General features: G+C 49.9%; 7 protein-coding genes across 7 annotated transcripts; 4 read left to right on the forward strand and 3 right to left on the reverse strand.

The window, feature by feature from the left end:
* The first annotated feature begins 1,423 nt into the window (after nucleotides 1-1,423).
* On the forward strand, nucleotides 1,424-3,707 carry FOBCDRAFT_216820 (Bestrophin, RFP-TM, chloride channel-domain-containing protein). Its single transcript, XM_031175444.3, has one exon. It carries the CDS (start codon nucleotides 1,864-1,866, stop codon nucleotides 3,394-3,396), a length of 1,533 nt encoding a protein of 510 aa, XP_031046577.1. The 5' UTR covers nucleotides 1,424-1,863; the 3' UTR covers nucleotides 3,397-3,707.
* Nucleotides 3,708-4,135: 428 nt separating this feature from the next.
* On the forward strand, nucleotides 4,136-6,159 carry FOBCDRAFT_130463 (uncharacterized protein; the record flags this gene model as incomplete). Its single annotated transcript, XM_031175445.3, has 3 exons — nucleotides 4,136-4,417; nucleotides 4,467-5,671; nucleotides 5,718-6,159. The coding sequence occupies 3 exons, from the start codon at nucleotides 4,136-4,138 to the stop codon at nucleotides 6,157-6,159; spliced, it is 1,929 nt and encodes a 642-aa protein (XP_031046578.3).
* A 476-nt stretch (nucleotides 6,160-6,635) lies between these two features.
* FOBCDRAFT_19633 (bola protein) lies at nucleotides 6,636-7,417 on the reverse strand. The gene has a single exon (XM_031175446.3). It carries the CDS (start codon nucleotides 7,364-7,366, stop codon nucleotides 6,941-6,943), a length of 426 nt encoding a protein of 141 aa, XP_031046579.2. The 5' UTR covers nucleotides 7,367-7,417; the 3' UTR covers nucleotides 6,636-6,940.
* A 354-nt stretch (nucleotides 7,418-7,771) lies between these two features.
* On the forward strand, nucleotides 7,772-9,163 carry FOBCDRAFT_258021 (uncharacterized protein; the record flags this gene model as incomplete). The annotated part of the gene is made up of 3 exons (XM_031175447.3): nucleotides 7,772-7,875; nucleotides 7,933-8,491; nucleotides 8,676-9,163. The coding sequence occupies exons 1-3, from the start codon at nucleotides 7,864-7,866 to the stop codon at nucleotides 9,161-9,163; spliced, it is 1,059 nt and encodes a 352-aa protein (XP_031046580.3). The 5' UTR covers nucleotides 7,772-7,863.
* A 179-nt stretch (nucleotides 9,164-9,342) lies between these two features.
* FOBCDRAFT_198181 (uncharacterized protein) lies at nucleotides 9,343-10,311 on the reverse strand (the record flags this gene model as incomplete). Its single annotated transcript, XM_059608906.1, has 4 exons — nucleotides 9,343-9,599; nucleotides 9,651-9,931; nucleotides 10,008-10,193; nucleotides 10,244-10,311. 4 exons carry the CDS (start codon nucleotides 10,309-10,311, stop codon nucleotides 9,343-9,345), a joined length of 792 nt encoding a protein of 263 aa, XP_059466910.1.
* A 1,305-nt stretch (nucleotides 10,312-11,616) lies between these two features.
* On the forward strand, nucleotides 11,617-14,642 carry FOBCDRAFT_19654 (peptidase S8/S53 domain-containing protein). Its single transcript, XM_031175451.3, has 3 exons — nucleotides 11,617-11,814; nucleotides 11,866-12,234; nucleotides 12,285-14,642. The coding sequence occupies exons 1-3, from the start codon at nucleotides 11,683-11,685 to the stop codon at nucleotides 14,430-14,432; spliced, it is 2,649 nt and encodes an 882-aa protein (XP_031046584.2). The 5' UTR covers nucleotides 11,617-11,682; the 3' UTR covers nucleotides 14,433-14,642.
* A 153-nt stretch (nucleotides 14,643-14,795) lies between these two features.
* Nucleotides 14,796-16,845, reverse strand: FOBCDRAFT_19655 (major facilitator superfamily domain-containing protein). Its single transcript, XM_054703706.2, has one exon. The coding sequence runs from the start codon at nucleotides 16,539-16,541 to the stop codon at nucleotides 14,955-14,957; it is 1,587 nt and encodes a 528-aa protein (XP_054559681.1). The 5' UTR covers nucleotides 16,542-16,845; the 3' UTR covers nucleotides 14,796-14,954.
* Nucleotides 16,846-16,931: the final 86 nt, after the last annotated feature.

The raw sequence follows: 16,931 nt of genomic DNA on the forward strand, positions 1-16,931 counted from the left end.
ACAAGATCAGAGAAAAAGCTTGGTATTCTAGTGCAACGCGTATCCCGCAGTGGAGACTGGAGATTTTCCAAGAAATTGCTCCGCAAGGATTCGAGGGCTGTGCTGGACTGTGAGGGATACTGTGTGTGAAGGTTGTCGAAAGAGTGAAGCGAGAGTTGATCAAACAAAGAAATGATTGCCATATGATCAGAATTATGAGTGATTATGTGCTGGCAGTAAAGAAGTCTCTGCTCTTCAATGAAAGGGAGACAAAGGATATGCGGCAACAGTTGAAGATTCAAGACCAATGAGGTGACGAATCTCGTATAAAATTAGACGATTCAGCGGAGCCAGCAGAAGTTTAGTTACGAGCCTAATTCTACCACGGTCTCCCTAGTCCGAGAAAGGAGAACAACAGAAGACCGTGAATGTCTCTTGTCGAAGGTTGCTCATTGGATCCAGCTGTTCTTTGACGTCCGATGGGGGCTGTGCAGCCTATTTTTTTCTTCTCGCTCACAGATGCCCCATATGTTTGGGCAAGGGAGTAAGGCTTTGTTACTCATAATGGAAGCTTGACCACGTCACGGACCTCCTTTTGTAATAACGACCAATTGAGGACGAGGCGAGAGTCATTACACTGACATATTCCTTGAATGTCCTGACTTGGCTTTTAGGCGCCCCTGATTCAACTAAACGCGGAAATAGAGACGTCGACAGACAGCGCGGTTCAGTGGACGGTTTTTGTTGGACATACCTCCGTACGGAAGTGCGAATAAGGTGTCAGGGCTCCAATTAGGTTTCGGCCCCCTGAAACTCGCATGCCATCCCGTTCATCATGATCGATCAGTGTCTCGCCATCCCCTAGAACTTTGGATCGTCTCTTGTGTTGCCCGTTACATAATGCATCGTGACTTGTGCAGTGTCACACACTTGCATCTCTGCTGTCTCAGAATTAGACATGGCGTTTGAGTTTCTCCAAACAGAGAGCAAGGAGGTTGCTGTTTCTGATGATCACAACAAGCAAGTGAGGCTTTATGACGAATCGTATTCACTCATGGAAAATGTTTTGCTTCAACTTGTTTATTCTGTCTTTTGCCGCCCACAAGAGGAAGAGAAAAAACCAACGGAGGGTAGCGTGCATTAGAGGGGGCGAGCTGCGTTTCAAAGATCTAGTCGTGCGTTGAAGGCCTCGGCCAGGTAGCGCTGACTGCTCCTGCTCCCAGGGAGACCGTTATAACTGGAGTCCGGGTACGACAACAGCACAGTATGAAAAAATTCTCTCCACCAGAAACGACTTACACATGGAGGGCTCTTTTAGTGCTTTTGCCCAGGCGGGCCCTGCCGCTGAGACCACACAATTTAGAAGCGGCGGCGCCGGCGTGGTGGCCATGAGCCAATAGGGGAACGAAACGCCAGGACCTTACAGGGGGCTTCTCTCTGGGACCCTGGCTTGCAAGCGTTCCTGAGTGGTGGCGGCATTGAGACCACCTCCACTTAGCCTCAGCCATTAGCTCCTAGGTTGTTTGCTGTCGTCCTCCTGGGAATGGGATGCTCTCCCGATGGAGATGGATGAGCTTCAATCCCCATATCAGGCCAGGAGCGTCCCGTCCATCCTGTCCACTTTCTTTCTTTCCTCTTTCGTGATTCATTAATACAAGCCCCTCCCCCGTGCGTGCATCTCCTTCGTCTGGTCTCTTCCTATTCTCACTCTCGTTCGTGATCAACTGACTCCTACTGCTCTTGGCTTTTCCTTTGAGCATCCTCTCTCTATTTCCTCTCATCTTTCTCATCGACCTGCATTTTCCTTCACCCTTGCACGCCTGCTGGCAGGATAGCATCTCTCATCTCTTCAATACATCGACATCGAACGCGGTAATTGGCATCATGGGTGATAGCTATTCCGCAACTTCTGGTCATACAGCCACCACGGCCGTCAACCGACCAACAATTGACACCAACACTGAAGCCCAGGAGAAGCCTCAATCCCCAAAAAATGACCCTACGCGCCTTCAAAGCCTCGATACTTCCGATCAAAAACGCCTGCACAGTCTCGAAATCCCCCTCGACAATGTTCGCTCTCCCCCTTCTCCCGCTGTAGGCGTCAACCCAGCTCTTTTCCGCAAGCAGACCTCTCTCGACATTGATGACTACTTCACCGGTCCTCGTGATATTCAGAAGCACTCAAAATGGCCTCTCGTCATGCAGATGCACGGCTCCATCATGCCAAAGTTGATCATCCCTCTGGTCGCTATTGGCGCCTGGTCGACTGCCATTACACTCATCTACAAGCTGGTCTACGACATTTCTGTTGACTCGGTTCTGCTCACCATTCTGGGTTTCGTCGTCGGTCTTAGTCTTTCGTTCCGATCCTCGACTGCGTACGAGCGTTACGCAGAAGGTCGCCGATACTGGGGTATGCTTACCATGGCTTCTCAGACACTGGGCCGTGTCTTCTGGATTCACGCCAAGGATGTCCCAGACCAAGACCCCCGCGAGACTATCCTCAAGAAGATTGGCGCGATGAACCTTATTGTTGCTTTCTCAGTTTCTCTCAAGCATGCCCTTCGATTCGAGCCCTACAGTGCCTACCCCGATCTGGAGCATCTCATCGGCCATCTTAACACCTTTGCCAAGGATGCCACTGCCGCTGATCCTGACGGCCCTTCTATCAAGAAGAAGAACATGTTCAAGTCCGTTGGAGAGTACCTTGGTGTGTCGTTTGCTCAGAGCAACCCCCGTAAGGCTCTTAAGAAGACCGACAAGCCTCTTGGCAACCTCCCTCTCGAGATTCTCAACCATCTCGCCATCACCATCGATCGAATGGTCGCTCAGGACCAACTCCCTGTCCCAATGCAGCAGACTCTTGCTTACAATCATCTCACCATGATGAACGACTGCATGACTGGCTGTGACCGTGTTCTTAACACTCCTCTTCCCATTGCTTACACCATTGCTATCAGCCAGATCACCTTCGTCTATGTCTTTGTCCTCCCCTTCCAGCTTGTCGATAAGCTCCAGTATATTACGATTCCTGCTTCTATTGTCGCCGCTTATATCATTTTCGGACTTCTATTTATCGGCCAGGAAATCGAGAACCCCTTTGGACATGATGTCAACGATCTTCCCCTTGAGATCTACTGCGATCAGATTGCGGCTGATATGGATATTATTGCGTCTCATGATAAGCGCGAGCCGGATTCATTCCTTCTCAGCCACAACAGCATGCCTCTCTACCCCGTCAGCACTGCTTCTTCCAACGCATGGATGAAGCGAAGTGACGAGAAGCTTCGCCAAACCATCAGGGACAAGCCCAATACCATGTTTGAGTGGCGCAAGGAGATTGCCCGCAAGAAGTTGAACGGTGGCAAGTTTGGCACCAACGACATGAAGATGAACCCTGGCGACCACAACGTCTAGATCTTTCCTTGTTATACCCCTCTAATGCATGTTGTATAGACTTCTCGAGGGAGTTGTCTCACAACTACGGCGCGTCAAAATAAGCTATGTCTAGTTTCGGTTCTTTATTAATTTGGGTTGGTTTGCTCTGAAGGACCTCGGAGGGGTTACTTCATGTTAAGTGTGAAAAGGTTCGGCAAATATCACTGGGTGTTTTAAGTGGTCAGCAATAGCGTTTTAGTCTGTTCAATCTTCAATACAAATTGATCTTAGAAAATGCCTCAATGAATACTGAAGTGCTGAGATCCATGAGTGTTTGTTTTGGCTGTGACTCAATATGAAAGTCGCATGAAGTTGGAATCATATCTTATCATGGCCTGACATGGATGGAGGGGTAAAATCGGAGCGGAATTTCAGGGCAACCGTGCCCCGCGATTTCAAGCTCTGCATCCGTCCCCGGCGAATGATGACTCGCAGGAAAGAAGTGAAAGAGTCAAAAGCCATTTTTTTGTTAACCCTTGAGCCCACTTGACTCACACTCACTCGCTCGGAATCGCCATTGATGCTCGCGCGGCGCTTCACTTCCTCCACCTTTTTCTCTTCTTCTACTTCTTGTTATCTTGTAACATCCTCTTTGCCATTGCGACAAGCCTTTGTCCAGACTCGTACCATTTCTCTACTCTCGACTCGTCAGTCCCCGCGACAACAGATATTGCATCGCGACTACAAGTACCCCTCCTCCATCAAACATATACGCACCATGGCGACAGACGCCAACGCTCTCGCCGACCAGCTCCAGCAGCTCGGTCTCGACAACATCGAGTCTTTCCCTGGCTGTCACCCTGATACCAACCCCGTCGACATCTACCGTTCACACATCACAAGTCTTTTGGCGCCTATTACTGGTGTTGATCCTAAGATTATCTACCCCGCCATCCAGTGGACTCAGACTCTCGACAAGGGCGATGCTATTCTTGCTGTTCCTGCTCTCCGAGTGAAGGGCAAGAAGCCTCAAGAGCTTGCTGAGGAATGGGTTGCTCAGGTGAGTCGCATAAAAGAGCAATTGCTGAATTATAGCTAACATGATGAAGTTCCCTGAGTCTCCTCTTATTGAGAAGCCTACCGCTGCTGGTCCCTTCATCTCCTTCTTCTTCAAGCCCAACAAGCTTACCAGCATGCTCCTCCCTACGATTCGAAAGCGCGCCAACAACTACGGCAAGAACCCTTACAACGGTCTCCGAGACCCTAGCGACCCCAACTCTGGCAGGAAGCGAATGATTGTCGAGTTCTCCTCGCCCAACATTGCCAAGCCTTTCCACGCTGGTCATCTCCGAAGTACCATCATTGGTGGTTTCCTCGCTTCTTTGTATGAGAGTGCTGGATGGGAGGTTACCCGAATGAACTACCTTGGTGACTGGGGTAAGCAGTATGGCCTGTTGGCTTTGGCTTGGGAGAAGTGGGGTGATGAGGAAGCCCTCAAGGCCGATCCTATTAACCACCTCTTCAACCTCTACGTCCGAATCAACCAGGACATGTCCGCTGAGAAGGAGGAGATTGCGGCTAAGAAGGCTGCTGGTGAGGACATCACTGCGCTTGAGGAGAAGTCCCTGGACGAGCAAGCCCGAAAGTACTTCCGACGAATGACAGATGGTGATAAGGAGGCCGTCGAGCTCTGGCGACGATTCCGAGATCTCAGCATTACTCGATACAAGAAGACCTATGCCCGACTCAACATTGAGTACGACGAGTACTCAGGAGAGTCTCAGGTCCCTGAGGAGGACATGGAGAAGGCCGCCAAGGTCCTCTCTGAGAAGGGCCTTACCGAGGACGCTAACGGCGCTATCCTCATTGACTTCTCCAAGCACGTCCCTGGCAAGCCTGGTAAGAGTCTCGAGAAGGTCATTCTCCGAAAGAAGGACGGCACTGCTCTGTACCTCACCCGAGATATCAGCGAGCTTCTCAACCGACATGAGAAGTACAACTTTGACCACATGATCTACGTCGTTGCTTCTCAACAAGATCTCCACTTGAAGCAGCTCTTCAAGACCATTGAGCTTATGGGCCACGAGGATATTGCTAAGAAGTGTCAGCACATCAACTTCGGTATGGTTCTTGGTATGAGCACCCGAAAGGGTACTGTCAAGTTCCTCGACGATATTCTCCGTGATGTCGCCGACAAGATGCACGAGGTCATGAAGAAGAATGAGACCAAGTACTCTCAGGTCGAGAACCCTGAGGCTGTTGCCGATATCCTTGGTATCAGCAGTGTTATGGTCCAGGACATGTCTGGAAAGCGGTATGTATCCTGAACTCATTGGAATATCTGTTACTAACAAAACTAGAATCAACAACTACAAGTTCGACATGGACGTCATGACCTCTTTCGAGGGTGATACTGGTCCTTACCTCCAGTATGCTCATGCTCGTCTGTGCTCTATCCGCCGACGAGTTGGCCTCTCCGATGATGAGCTGGCCACTGCCAACTACGATCTTTTGACTGAGAAGCACGCTACGGATCTCGTCCGACTTCTTAGCCAGTGGCCCGACGTCGTCCAGAACACTCTCAAGACCCTTGAGCCCACCACCATCTTGACATACCTGTTCAAGATGACACACGTTCTCAGCTCCAGCTACGATCACCTCCGAATTGTCGGCAGCGAGCCTGAGCTCCAGAAAGCTCGTATGGCTCTGTACGATGCTGCCCGAATTGTCCTCCACAATGGCATGAGTCTGCTTGGTCTTACACCTGTTGAGCGGTATGTTCCCCGAAGATGCCTGTTATGAGTAATTTCTAATGATGTACAGAATGTAAGCTACGAGTCTAAACAAGAATTTGCAAAAGAAATGGGGCAGGAATTTAAAGAGGGGCATGGAATGATGGGCGTCGAGTCTTATTATCTCGACTGATGGCGCATTAGACGAGACTATGAAAAGTTATAATATACCCATTCACCTTATCTTTGTGGTAGTTCTGATCTGTGCTGTTTCAAAACGTCCAGCTTCACTTGGAGTGCTTCTCAAGCCTCAGCCACTGAACAAAGCGACAGACTACGTCCACTGGACTCAACGATAGCCCCGAGTCACAGAATCTTTCGATAGTGAATTGGCTCGCCATCTAGAAACTTTTTGCAGGTATGGCAGGTCCCTCGGCCTGAGTCACAAACGCACTCATCCCTCGAGGCTGTGTCCGGCACCTTCAGTCGGAGTGAAATCGGACAATGCATGTGACACAAATACAGAACTGAAGTTACCACCGAACGGCTGCATCTGACAGGTATGTGTTTTGACGATGAATGATATTTTTATGCTTTGCCCCATAGCTGAGATTTCGGCCGTGGTTCCCATGCATTGTTCCTCTGTTTCTCTATTATACAGCAGCCTGTCGATTTAAAGGCTCAATTGATCCATTCGCTGCTGAGCCGCAACATGATCTAAATCTTACGCGATTATAGAACCGGTATATCTTCCCATTCGTGTCGTCCCGAACTCTAGCAATCTCAATAGTCGTACAATCGTCCCATCCCGTACCTCCACCAGTTTTCGCCGTTGTATACCCTAACTGCGCTTAAGCAGAAGGGACCTTGGTCCTGATCTGAACGCCGTGCCAGCCCTTGACAAGATCGCCGAGAGCAGCATTCACCATACGCTGCTGCTTAAGGATTGTCTGACCCTTGAAAGCAGGGGATGTGATATCGATGGCGTACATGCTTCCACAACCACCCGAAACATCTTGGACAAGTAGTTCAGTGGGTTGAAGCTTCTCGGAGAGTATCTCGGCGATGGCAGACTCGGCGGGGCTCATGGAAGGCAGATCGGGCTCTTCCTCAACGGCAGCGGAGAACCGAGTGGTAGAAGTCGAGAGAAGTCTTCGGGGCGTTGATGTAGGTATTTGTGTTGTAATGCGGGTGATGGTTGTAGGAGCGCGGACAAGCGTGCGCAGAGGCAGACGAGCAGAGCGCATTGCTGCGCGGCGACAAGTATTGCAGATCATTGTGTTAGAGTGCAATTGAATCAATTGTCTTTTGCTGGAGGAGAAGTGAAAGAAGTTAATGACGATGGTGGAGTTTGAGTCTGGACCGAAGTTGGGATTACCTAATTGGGACACATGGAGAGGAAAAAATGTGGAGGGGTTTGTAATCGAGCGATCACGGTTTGTTAGCCGTGGGTCAAAATGGAGTGAATACTGTTGTTTTACGGAGTATTGCTTTAATTGATCTACACTCATTAATACAGGGTACAGTACTCTGTAGTATTCATCAAAGAGGTCTATTCAGTGAGGGATTGAGTGCTGTAGAGTCATTACCCAGTTCGTATTAGATAGACCACAAGCCTGGTGGGACCGGAAAACTATTGGTGCTGTACGACGCCTTTTCAGACAATCTTTTCCAACCAATTCGACTCATTCTCCAGCGCATTTTATCCAATACCCGAGTCCACCATCTCACCTGAGCCCGTCTCATTTCAGCTAGAAAATTCACCCAATCCATCATGCCACGCAAGGTACGATATTTCCCACCCTTACTCCCGTATATCCGTCAAAATACTAAGCCCAACTAGACTCGAACACCCGAGTCTCTCGCTCTCAATCGCGAGAACCAGCGTCGCTCTCGCGCAAGACAGCGTGAATTACTCGACGATCTGCAGAATCGCGTGCGTGAGTTTGAGCGTCGCGATGGTCAGGCTACGCTGGAGATGCAGCGTGTTGCGAGGGCTGTTGCTGGGGAGAATGCTGCGCTGAGAGGTTTGCTTGCTGCGAAGGGTGTCTCGATTGAGGAGGTTGAGGCTCATGTTGCGGCTGTGAAGCACGAGGAGAAAATGGTTGCTAGAGCGGGAGTGGCGACTGTCACACCTGTTTCTACGCCGTCTTCCAATGCTTCGCCTGTTGTTATTGCCTCGAGACCTATGTCGTGCTCTCAGCCTCAGGGATGCGCTCCGGTGAGGGAAAATAGTAACCCTTCGTTTGCGATTCAGCCCAAGATGTACTCGCCGCCAACACCTGCTACGACTGCTACGTCTTGCACAGAAGAATCAGGCTGCTGTCCTAGACCACAGCCTGCATCGCAGCCACAGCAACAGCCCGGACCCCAGCAACCAAATTCTTTTGACAAAATTCACTGTATGGAAGCCGCTACAATCCTGGCTCAAATCAGAGGCCAATCAGACATATCTCAAGCTCGAGCTGTTCTTGGATGCGCCGAAGGCGAAACCTGCATGGTCCGCAACACGGATTTGCTCAATTTGATGGACGAGATGACCTGATACTATGTTTCGCTACATATCCCAAAACTCAGTTCTTCCAGTTCCATCTATCAGAAACCCACCGAAGGAGATACACCAATCCCAAAAGCACCGGAACCTCAATCAGCGGGCCAACCGTCGCCGCAAGCGCCTGGTCGCTACTCGGTCCGAACGTGGTAATAGCCACTGCTATCGCAAGCTCGAAATTGTTACTCGCCGCAGTAAAACTCTGCGTTGTAGAGAGAGGGTATCCGAAACCAGCATGTCGAGATACCAGAAGTGTTGCGAAGAAGATTATAACGAAGTAGACGATGAGGGGGGCTGCGACGCGTACTACAGACACGATCTGATGGACCACTTGATGGCCTTGGGAAGCGAAGAGGATGAGGATGGTGTAAAGAAGGCCGATGAGAGACCAGGGGGAGATGATGCGCAAAAAGACACGCTCATACCACTCTGGTCCGGCCATCTTGCGCAGGGAGAAGCGAGTGATGATAGCTGCGCCGAGAGGGATGCCGAGAAATACTGCTACACTGGTTGCAACGGTTGAGTACGACACCTCAAGAGAGCCCTCCTCTCCGCTGATCACCGAGATAAAGAACACAGACATTGGCGCGTATAGAGCCATCTGCAGTATCGAGTTGATGGCCACAAGGATAGCGCAGTATTCGGCGTCACCGCCAGCAAGACCGTTCCAGATTAATACCATGGCGATGCAGCGGGCGAGGCCTACGAGGATAAGACCGATGCGAAGTTCGGGCTTGTCTGGGAGGAAGGCCCATGCCAGGCCGAGCTATCATCGTCAGAATATTGTATGTTTGAGGAAATGGGGCTATGGGTTACCATCAAAAAGGGTGCAACTATCCAGTTGATGAATATGCTAAAGAGAATTTGCTTCCAGACGTCCCGCTGGGAGAAGATCTCGTGGAGACTCTCATATCGAACTTTGCAGAGGATGGGATACATCATAACGAGCAGGCCGACAGCTAGCACATCTGATAAGTATACTTGTACCACCGGATAAGCTGTTTATATACCTATTGGAACAGAAACGCCAACAAACTTGCCCTTCTCAAGAGCCGGTCCAGTCGAAGGGACAAAGTTGCCCAAGATAATACCGACTACCATGGCGAGGAAGATCCATACTGCTAGAAAACGGTCGAGCCAGCCAAGGGATTTGAAAGCCGAGACGTTTTCCTTATTTTTCGGTTCTTCGGATGGTTGTATATTGCGCTCGGTATCGTGAGTAGAGGATTGCTCCTTTGTACGAGGATCTCGTTCCGACATATTGTCTTGGTTCATGTCTGCCGTCTTCAAACTATGATGTTGTAAAGTTTCAAGCTTAATTTTGCATTCGAACAAGGGAGAGTATAATAAATTAATTAATGATTCACTGGGCAGCAATGTCGCATTTCTTATTTTCTGGTCCAACCTTTTTGAACATTTCGCACACTCGGCACGGTGCAGTGAACCAATCACAGATGGGGCATGACACAGTCCCTCCGGAGACGGCGCCGGAGGCACGGAGCTTGTCTCGGCGTAGCCACAACGGGATTTTCTTATCTGCCGGATCTTTAAAGCTGTGATAAGGCTCAAATGCCGTTTGTAAGCTTACTATGCAGATGCTCACTACGGCTTGGTCAAGCGCAAGACTTTTACTCGAGCGCATGCTCCCCCCTTCTCAGCAAATTCGTTCATGGTCTTCCGGGTGGCTGGTTAGCGGTATCTGTGAATCAATTACTGTTGTCTTGGATATTGTGTTGTACAGAGTCGTGCGTTGAAGTTGAATCGGTATTGTGTGACTACGGGAACAATCACGAGCAACGGCACCGCACAACGGGCCTACCGTTCAACGGTGATACAAAACGTGGTGTATGTACCCGTTGCGTGTTCTTAACGGTAAAAGTTAGTTACAACAATGAGGCACCAATTCAATAGCGTGTGCAAGAGAGTCAAGTTGCGTTCCATATCACACCATGATCAATCAATCACCTCATGTACGCCCCATTCTCAAAATTTGAAAAATCAAGAATCTTTCTCTATTTTATTTTAGAAACGTCTCCCGCCCTGCATATGGTGTCGTGGGCCCAATTGGCTACGTGTATCCAAGCACAGGCTAGTGCCGTTTCTTTTTATGTGCCGCAAATACGAGGTTCAGCTTGGTACGACACGGGAAGTGCTGCATAAGTCTTGCATAGGCGGATTGAATTCCGTGGATAGTGTTATCTGATGAATCATGTGCATGATCAACCATGCTAGCCATAGAAATCTCAAGGGAACAAGGTCGTGGGTTAAGGTAGCATTGTTTCTCCTGACGATCGTGGGGCAGATTAAGATGTGCAAGGAGGATCAAGAGGATCGGATGACGATGTTTGATTGAGTTTCAAGTGACGGAGCTTACATAGTAGTATTCGCTTTGAAGGTGCAACGGCCAGAGTTAAATGTTGGTGGTTGAGTTCATATTTAGATATAGATACCCAACCGCAAACTTGCATCCAACTAGACCCTTTTCAACCATGAATTTGTCTTGATTTGTCTCGACTGCATGTACGCGCAATCGTCTCATGCGGCTCTATCATAGATGACTCTATGTTTAGCGACATGGACCCAGTTTCATCATCCGTGCGGTGCCTGTCGATCTCATGTTGACAACCCAACCCAACCTCCGTCCGCCTGCGGATTTCTCAGCTGTGAAGTGATACCGACTCTTTGAACTGCAACTGACCATTTAGTCTATTGGTAGAGAGTATCCAAGGCAATGGTTTCAAGTATATCCTACGCTCTCATTCGTAGGTTTTCTTCTCATGGCCTGCAATCTCGTAAAGTCCACTATCCCGCAGAAACCCACTTCTTCCTTTTCTTTCCCCATCATGGATCAACCCACAGCTTGTGTCAATAATGGGGCTATGATGATCGTACATAGGATCCCCAGCCGACCTATTTCCAAGGCGGGATCAGGTTTATCTCGTTTAAATCCTCCCTTTCTTCTTTTCCTCTACTTTTCTTTCTCGTATCTTGGTGATTTCTTCGTGATTGCGGAGAACGTGATTTGGTGTATTTCTTTTCATCATGGTGCGATTAAGTATAGTTGCTGCGCTCTACGCTGCGGTGGTCAGCGCAGTGGACTTTGATAAGATCGCTGTTGGAAAAGGTCATAGTCGGTTACCGGGTGCTTACATCTTCGAGTTCGAAGAGAACCATGTGCGTATACTTTCATCTCTTATATCCCTTTCCACAACTAACAGAGCTTAGGACTGTGCCGACTTCTTCGCCAAGGCTTCGTCACGAGGCAAGACTCGTATGCAGTACAACTACAAGCTGTTCAAAGGAGCTTCGATACAATTCACCGATATCGACAATGCTGAAGACCTAGCTTCCGAGATGGCATTATTGCCTGGCATCAAGCAAAAATGGCCTGTCCAGACATTCAGCATCCCCAAGCCAGAGGTTCACTGGACGGGCACACCGGGAATGGAGTACAAGTCTATTAAAAAACGAGGCTTTGAGGAGAGGGATGCTGTGAATGATACGTTTTCGCCGCATGTCATGACGCAGATTGATAAGTTGAGGGCAGAGGGTGTCACGGGCAAGGGTCTCAAGGTTGCCCTCGTCGACAGTGGTGTAAGTCATCTTCACACTCCCCCTGATACCCAGAACTAACAATCATGCAGATCGACTATAAACATCCAGCCCTTGGAGGCTGCTTCGGCAAAAACTGTCTTGTCTCCTTCGGCACTGATCTCGTAGGCGACGCATACGACGGCTCCAACCACGCCAAGCCCGACAACGACCCCATGGACTGCGCCGGTCACGGCACCCACGTCGCCGGTATTCTTGCCGCCCAAAAGAACACAATGGGTTTCACCGGCGCCGCACCCGGTGTGCAAATAGGAGCCTACCGTGCGTTTGGCTGTAACGGCGAAGCTGGAAACGATGTCCTCATCGCAGCGTTCAACCAGGCGTTTGAAGACGGTGCAGATATTATTTCAGCTTCTATCGGCGGTCCGTCGGGCTGGTCCGAAGAACCGTGGGCGGTGGCTGTTTCGAGAATCGTCGAACAGGGCGTTCCTTGTGTTCTTGCGGCGGGGAATGCAGGGGCTACGGGAATGTTTTATGCGAGTACGGCTGCGAATGGGAAGAAAGTTACTGCTGTTGGGTCGTTTGACAACACCAAGTCTCTCGCGCTCCTGAATGCGTCGAAATACAGCATCGATGGGGGTCCTGAGCATGAGTTTGGACACTTGAGTGGTAAGCCAAGTGCCTGGAAGGGCGTGAAGCTGCCACTCTGGGCACTCAACTACGACACGTCGGTCGCTGATGATGGCTGCGATGAGTGGCCTAAGAACACACCTGATCTCGGCAATTATATCGTTCTTCTCCGACGAGGTTCTTGTACCTTCGATGCCAAAGCTGCCAACGCAGTCAAAGCTGGTGCAAAGTACATCATGTTCTACAGCAACAAGGAAGATCTCGCACCATTCGACGTCTCTTCTGTCGGGGGTATCAAAGCAGCAAGCATCGTGTCTCCCGAACAAGGCGCAGACTGGATCGCTTCCCTGAAAGCAAAGAAGAAGATCACCCTGAGCATGTCAGACGGAAGTGACGGCAACGTTATTCTCGAGCAGAAGCACAACAACATTACAGCTGGTGCAGCCAGTACCTTTTCCTCATGGGGTCCAACATGGGAAATGGACGTGAAGCCTCAATTCGGAGCCCCAGGCGGTAAAATCCTCTCAACGTACCCCCGAAGCATGGGAAGTTACGCCGTGTTATCAGGTACTTCTATGGCTTCTCCCCTCGTCGCTGGCATCGTCGCTCTCATTGCAGAAGCCAGGGGCACACGCGATCCAGCACTCATCGAGAACCTCCTCTCGGCCAGCGCAAACCCGCAATTATTCAACGATGGGAAAACATTTTATGACTTTCTCGCACCTGTTCCGCAGCAGGGCGGCGGTATCGTGCAGGCTCACGATGCCGCCCACGCAAAAGTCCTTTTATCGCGATCAAGTCTTTCGTTCAACGACACGGATCATTTTGTTGAGTCCTTGAACTTCACGGTTAAGAACACGGGCAAGAAACAGATCGATTTGCAGATTTCTCACGTCCCGGCTGTTACGATGTTTACGCTTGTCGAGAATTACATTTATCCGGATGAATTTCCTAATGACTTCGCCAAAGAGCATGCTAGCCTCAAGTTCAGCGAGTCGAAAGTTACTATTGATGCTGGCGAAAGCATCGTCATCGAGGTGCTGGCTACGCCTCCCAAGGGTCTTAACGCAACTCGTTTGCCTGTTTGGTCGGGTTATGTAACTATCAACGGCACCGACGGAACATCTCTATCACTTCCATACCAAGGTCTAACAGGCTCTCTCCACGATTCAATGGTCCTCGGACCTAAAGATACATGGATCGCAAACTCAACCGACGAGAATCGCTTCCCCGTGCCGGACAACACAACGTGGACACTCCCCAAGCCCGGCACAGCAAACAACCTCACCGACACACTGCCCGGCCTTACATGGTTCCTCGCTCTAGGCTCAGCAAAGCTTCACGCTGAAATCATGCCGGTAACAACCGAGAAACCAACATCTTCCAAAAAGCCACGCGTTATCGGAGAGCCGATTGACTTTCCCCTGCTGTGGAACGCAATGGGTGCTAACTCGCAAGCTTTCACTGGTGAACTTGCAGATGGCACCTTTGCGCCGGCGGGACAGTATGTTGTGAGATATAGAGCGCTGAGAATATTTGGTAATGAGAAGAAAAAGGAGGATTGGGATGAGGCGTATTCGCCTGTTTTTACGATTCGATATGAAAAGTAAGAGTTGCTTCTATGCTTGCAAAGGCATTATGAGGATATTTTTTTCGATTTCGTGTACAAAAGCATCAGAGATGTAATAGGGTTTAGGAATGGTCATGGGCAAATGGGTACTGGTTAATTATCTGGATAATTAAGGATAGAATAGAACTTAGATGTAGCTGCAAGCATCGCTACACACGGATAGATTCAGAATGGATTCAGCTTATCTGAGCTCATCATCTCAGCCAGTGAGGTCGGTCATGTCGTGTTTTATGAATCTATCAACAATGCTCAAGATGATGCCGAAATCCCTATGAACATGGATGCCAACTTATCCAATTATCTATCCATTTATGATATCTTCCGAGTCCATGCTGAATGGACTATACAATAGGGATATTTCCAGAGCATCTACCATATGCAAACGCTTCAAGACAAAGACAACGCATCAATAGATTAACATTTTCACCAACGATAAATCTCAATCGCTATGCTTCGTGTGTACAGTCAATCCTTAGACATTCCCCAATGAACCATCCTCCTCTCACGATTCGTTCTCGTCGTCTTCGTTATCATCCTTTGAAGACTTCTTTCCCTCGGGTATATACTGACAAGCCACAGTAAAACCCACAGCACAAGGAATCATTATCACCCACGCCAGATGACCCCAGAAGATCTGCCCACGAACACCCACGGCATAAATGGCCGTTGCGGCACCTGGTACAATGGCTCTTATACCACTTGCAAGACTCAGGGCCAGAGCATTCAGCGTGCCCAAGAAATGAGGATCTGGCGCAACGTCGTTGAGAGCTAGCTGTACGCCTGTAAATGCCATGGAGACGCCAGGTCCAACGATAGTGACCACTGCGCCCAAGATCCAGAAAATGACCGTCGTAGCGTGCGTGTCTGCACGTAGAAGCGTGTTCAGAATGATGAATCCAACGAAGAACCAGGGGTATGCGTATCCACAGATTTTCATGACACCGCGCGTACCAAGACGTCGGTGCAGTATGGGGAAGGCGATGAGCAACCAGATGGCTTGGCTGGCACCTTGGATGGCCATGTAAATGGAGATCTGGAACGCGTTGAAGCCTGTGCCTCCAAGCTTAATAGGGGTGTAAAGAACGACAGGAAGAATGGCCGTGAACACGAAGGCGAGGAACATGGCATGGCTGTAAGCCCAAAGAACGAGGGCCACTTGGCGAGACTTGACGAGTTCCCAAGTTGACATTCGAGGCTGGCCATTCTCTTCATGGCGAGCCTTTTTCGGCTCATGAAGTGTCTCTTTGAGAAGGAAAGCGGTTGTAATGCAGCTTGTAGAGCTGATCAGTCCAACAACAACACCTTGCAGCGCGTAGGGATAGTCGATGAAGAACTGGACATTTCCAAACGCTCGTGGAAATTGATGAGCTGGGTCTGCAAGGGCGCCGCCGATTATAGGGCCCAAGAATATTCCTATGTTTCCACCAAATGCGAACCAGCTGAAGGCCTTGGCCTGTGTTTCAGGGGTGCTGAGTTCAGAGAGCATAGTCCTGATGACGAGACCAGAGCCAGAAAACAGACCCGCTATACATCGGAACAGGATCATCTGCCAGATCGTCTTGGACATGCCAAATAACACAGGCCCAACAGCCGTGCCAAAAAGCGTGATGAGAAGAACAGGCTTCCGACCAATACGATCAGCGAGCCGACTCCAGCTGAGAAGCACCGTCATCTGGGTAGCCGAGAAAAGTGACTCGATAAGGCCGCTGTAAAAACCAACATCACTCTTGGGTAGATTGCCATTCTCCTGGACCATCTGCGCAATGAAGGGAAAGATGGAGAAGAAGGCAATCGGCTCCATCACACGCGCGTAGCAGAGCAGCAAGACCTGGAGTTTGGGCAGCGGTGTGCCCTCCGGCTTCGCGACACCCGCTTCCTCTGCCGTGCCATCACCAGAGGAAGTTACAGCTCCATAGTCGGCTGGCGACGCGGTGCCGATCAGAGTTGAGGCTTCGGTGTCGGCATCTGGGGCAAGTTGACCCCCGCCAACGAAACGCGCAAGCAACGGTCCAGCTTCAGAGACATCCCAGTCATCGCGCGAGGCAGAGGCAGAGGCAGGACTTTGAGATTTGGATGATTCTGCCGTCATTGTGTCGTGCAATGGGGGGCGTCTGGGTGTGCTTATATCTCAGGCGAGCTCGCGATTGAGCTGGATGGAGGGTGATATCTCTGCGACAAAGAACAAGGATCAAGGCGCATTGAAGTTGATGACGATGCCTTCTCTGCACGCACAAGTTGTAGGGTCTTGGCGCACTCGGAACCGGATGTGATCGCAATTCTGAGAGAGTGAGATTGAGTGCAACATGTTGACGACAGTTTTCACGGATCTTACGCAAAGGGCCGACTTTCCTATTTCGGTAGTCGTGGAGATGTCATCTTAAGGGATGGTCACGTGCTCGATGGCAACATCGAGCTGTATGTAGTGCAGGGTAAGCTGATCTCTGCGACGTCTTGAATCAAAAAAGGTTCTATAACTTCC

Source organism: Fusarium oxysporum, chromosome III (genome assembly GCF_013085055.1).
Source record: "Fusarium oxysporum Fo47 chromosome III, complete sequence".
Classification (NCBI taxonomy): domain Eukaryota; kingdom Fungi; phylum Ascomycota; class Sordariomycetes; order Hypocreales; family Nectriaceae; genus Fusarium; species Fusarium oxysporum.

Excerpts from the sequence above, each read along its gene's own strand:
- FOBCDRAFT_216820 (XM_031175444.3), top strand. The coding sequence starts at position 1,864 with ATGGGTGATAGCTATTCCGCAACTTCTGGTCATACAGCCACCACGGCC.
- FOBCDRAFT_19655 (XM_054703706.2), bottom strand. The coding sequence starts at position 16,541 with ATGACGGCAGAATCATCCAAATCTCAAAGTCCTGCCTCTGCCTCTGCC.
- FOBCDRAFT_19654 (XM_031175451.3), top strand. The coding sequence starts at position 11,683 with ATGGTGCGATTAAGTATAGTTGCTGCGCTCTACGCTGCGGTGGTCAGC. Across the intron at positions 11,815-11,865 it reads TCGAGTTCGAAGAGAACCAT|GACTGTGCCGACTTCTTCGC; the intron begins GTGCGTATACTT and ends AACAGAGCTTAG. Across the intron at positions 12,235-12,284 it reads TTGCCCTCGTCGACAGTGGT|ATCGACTATAAACATCCAGC; the intron begins GTAAGTCATCTT and ends ACAATCATGCAG.
- FOBCDRAFT_19633 (XM_031175446.3), bottom strand. The coding sequence starts at position 7,366 with ATGATCTGCAATACTTGTCGCCGCGCAGCAATGCGCTCTGCTCGTCTG.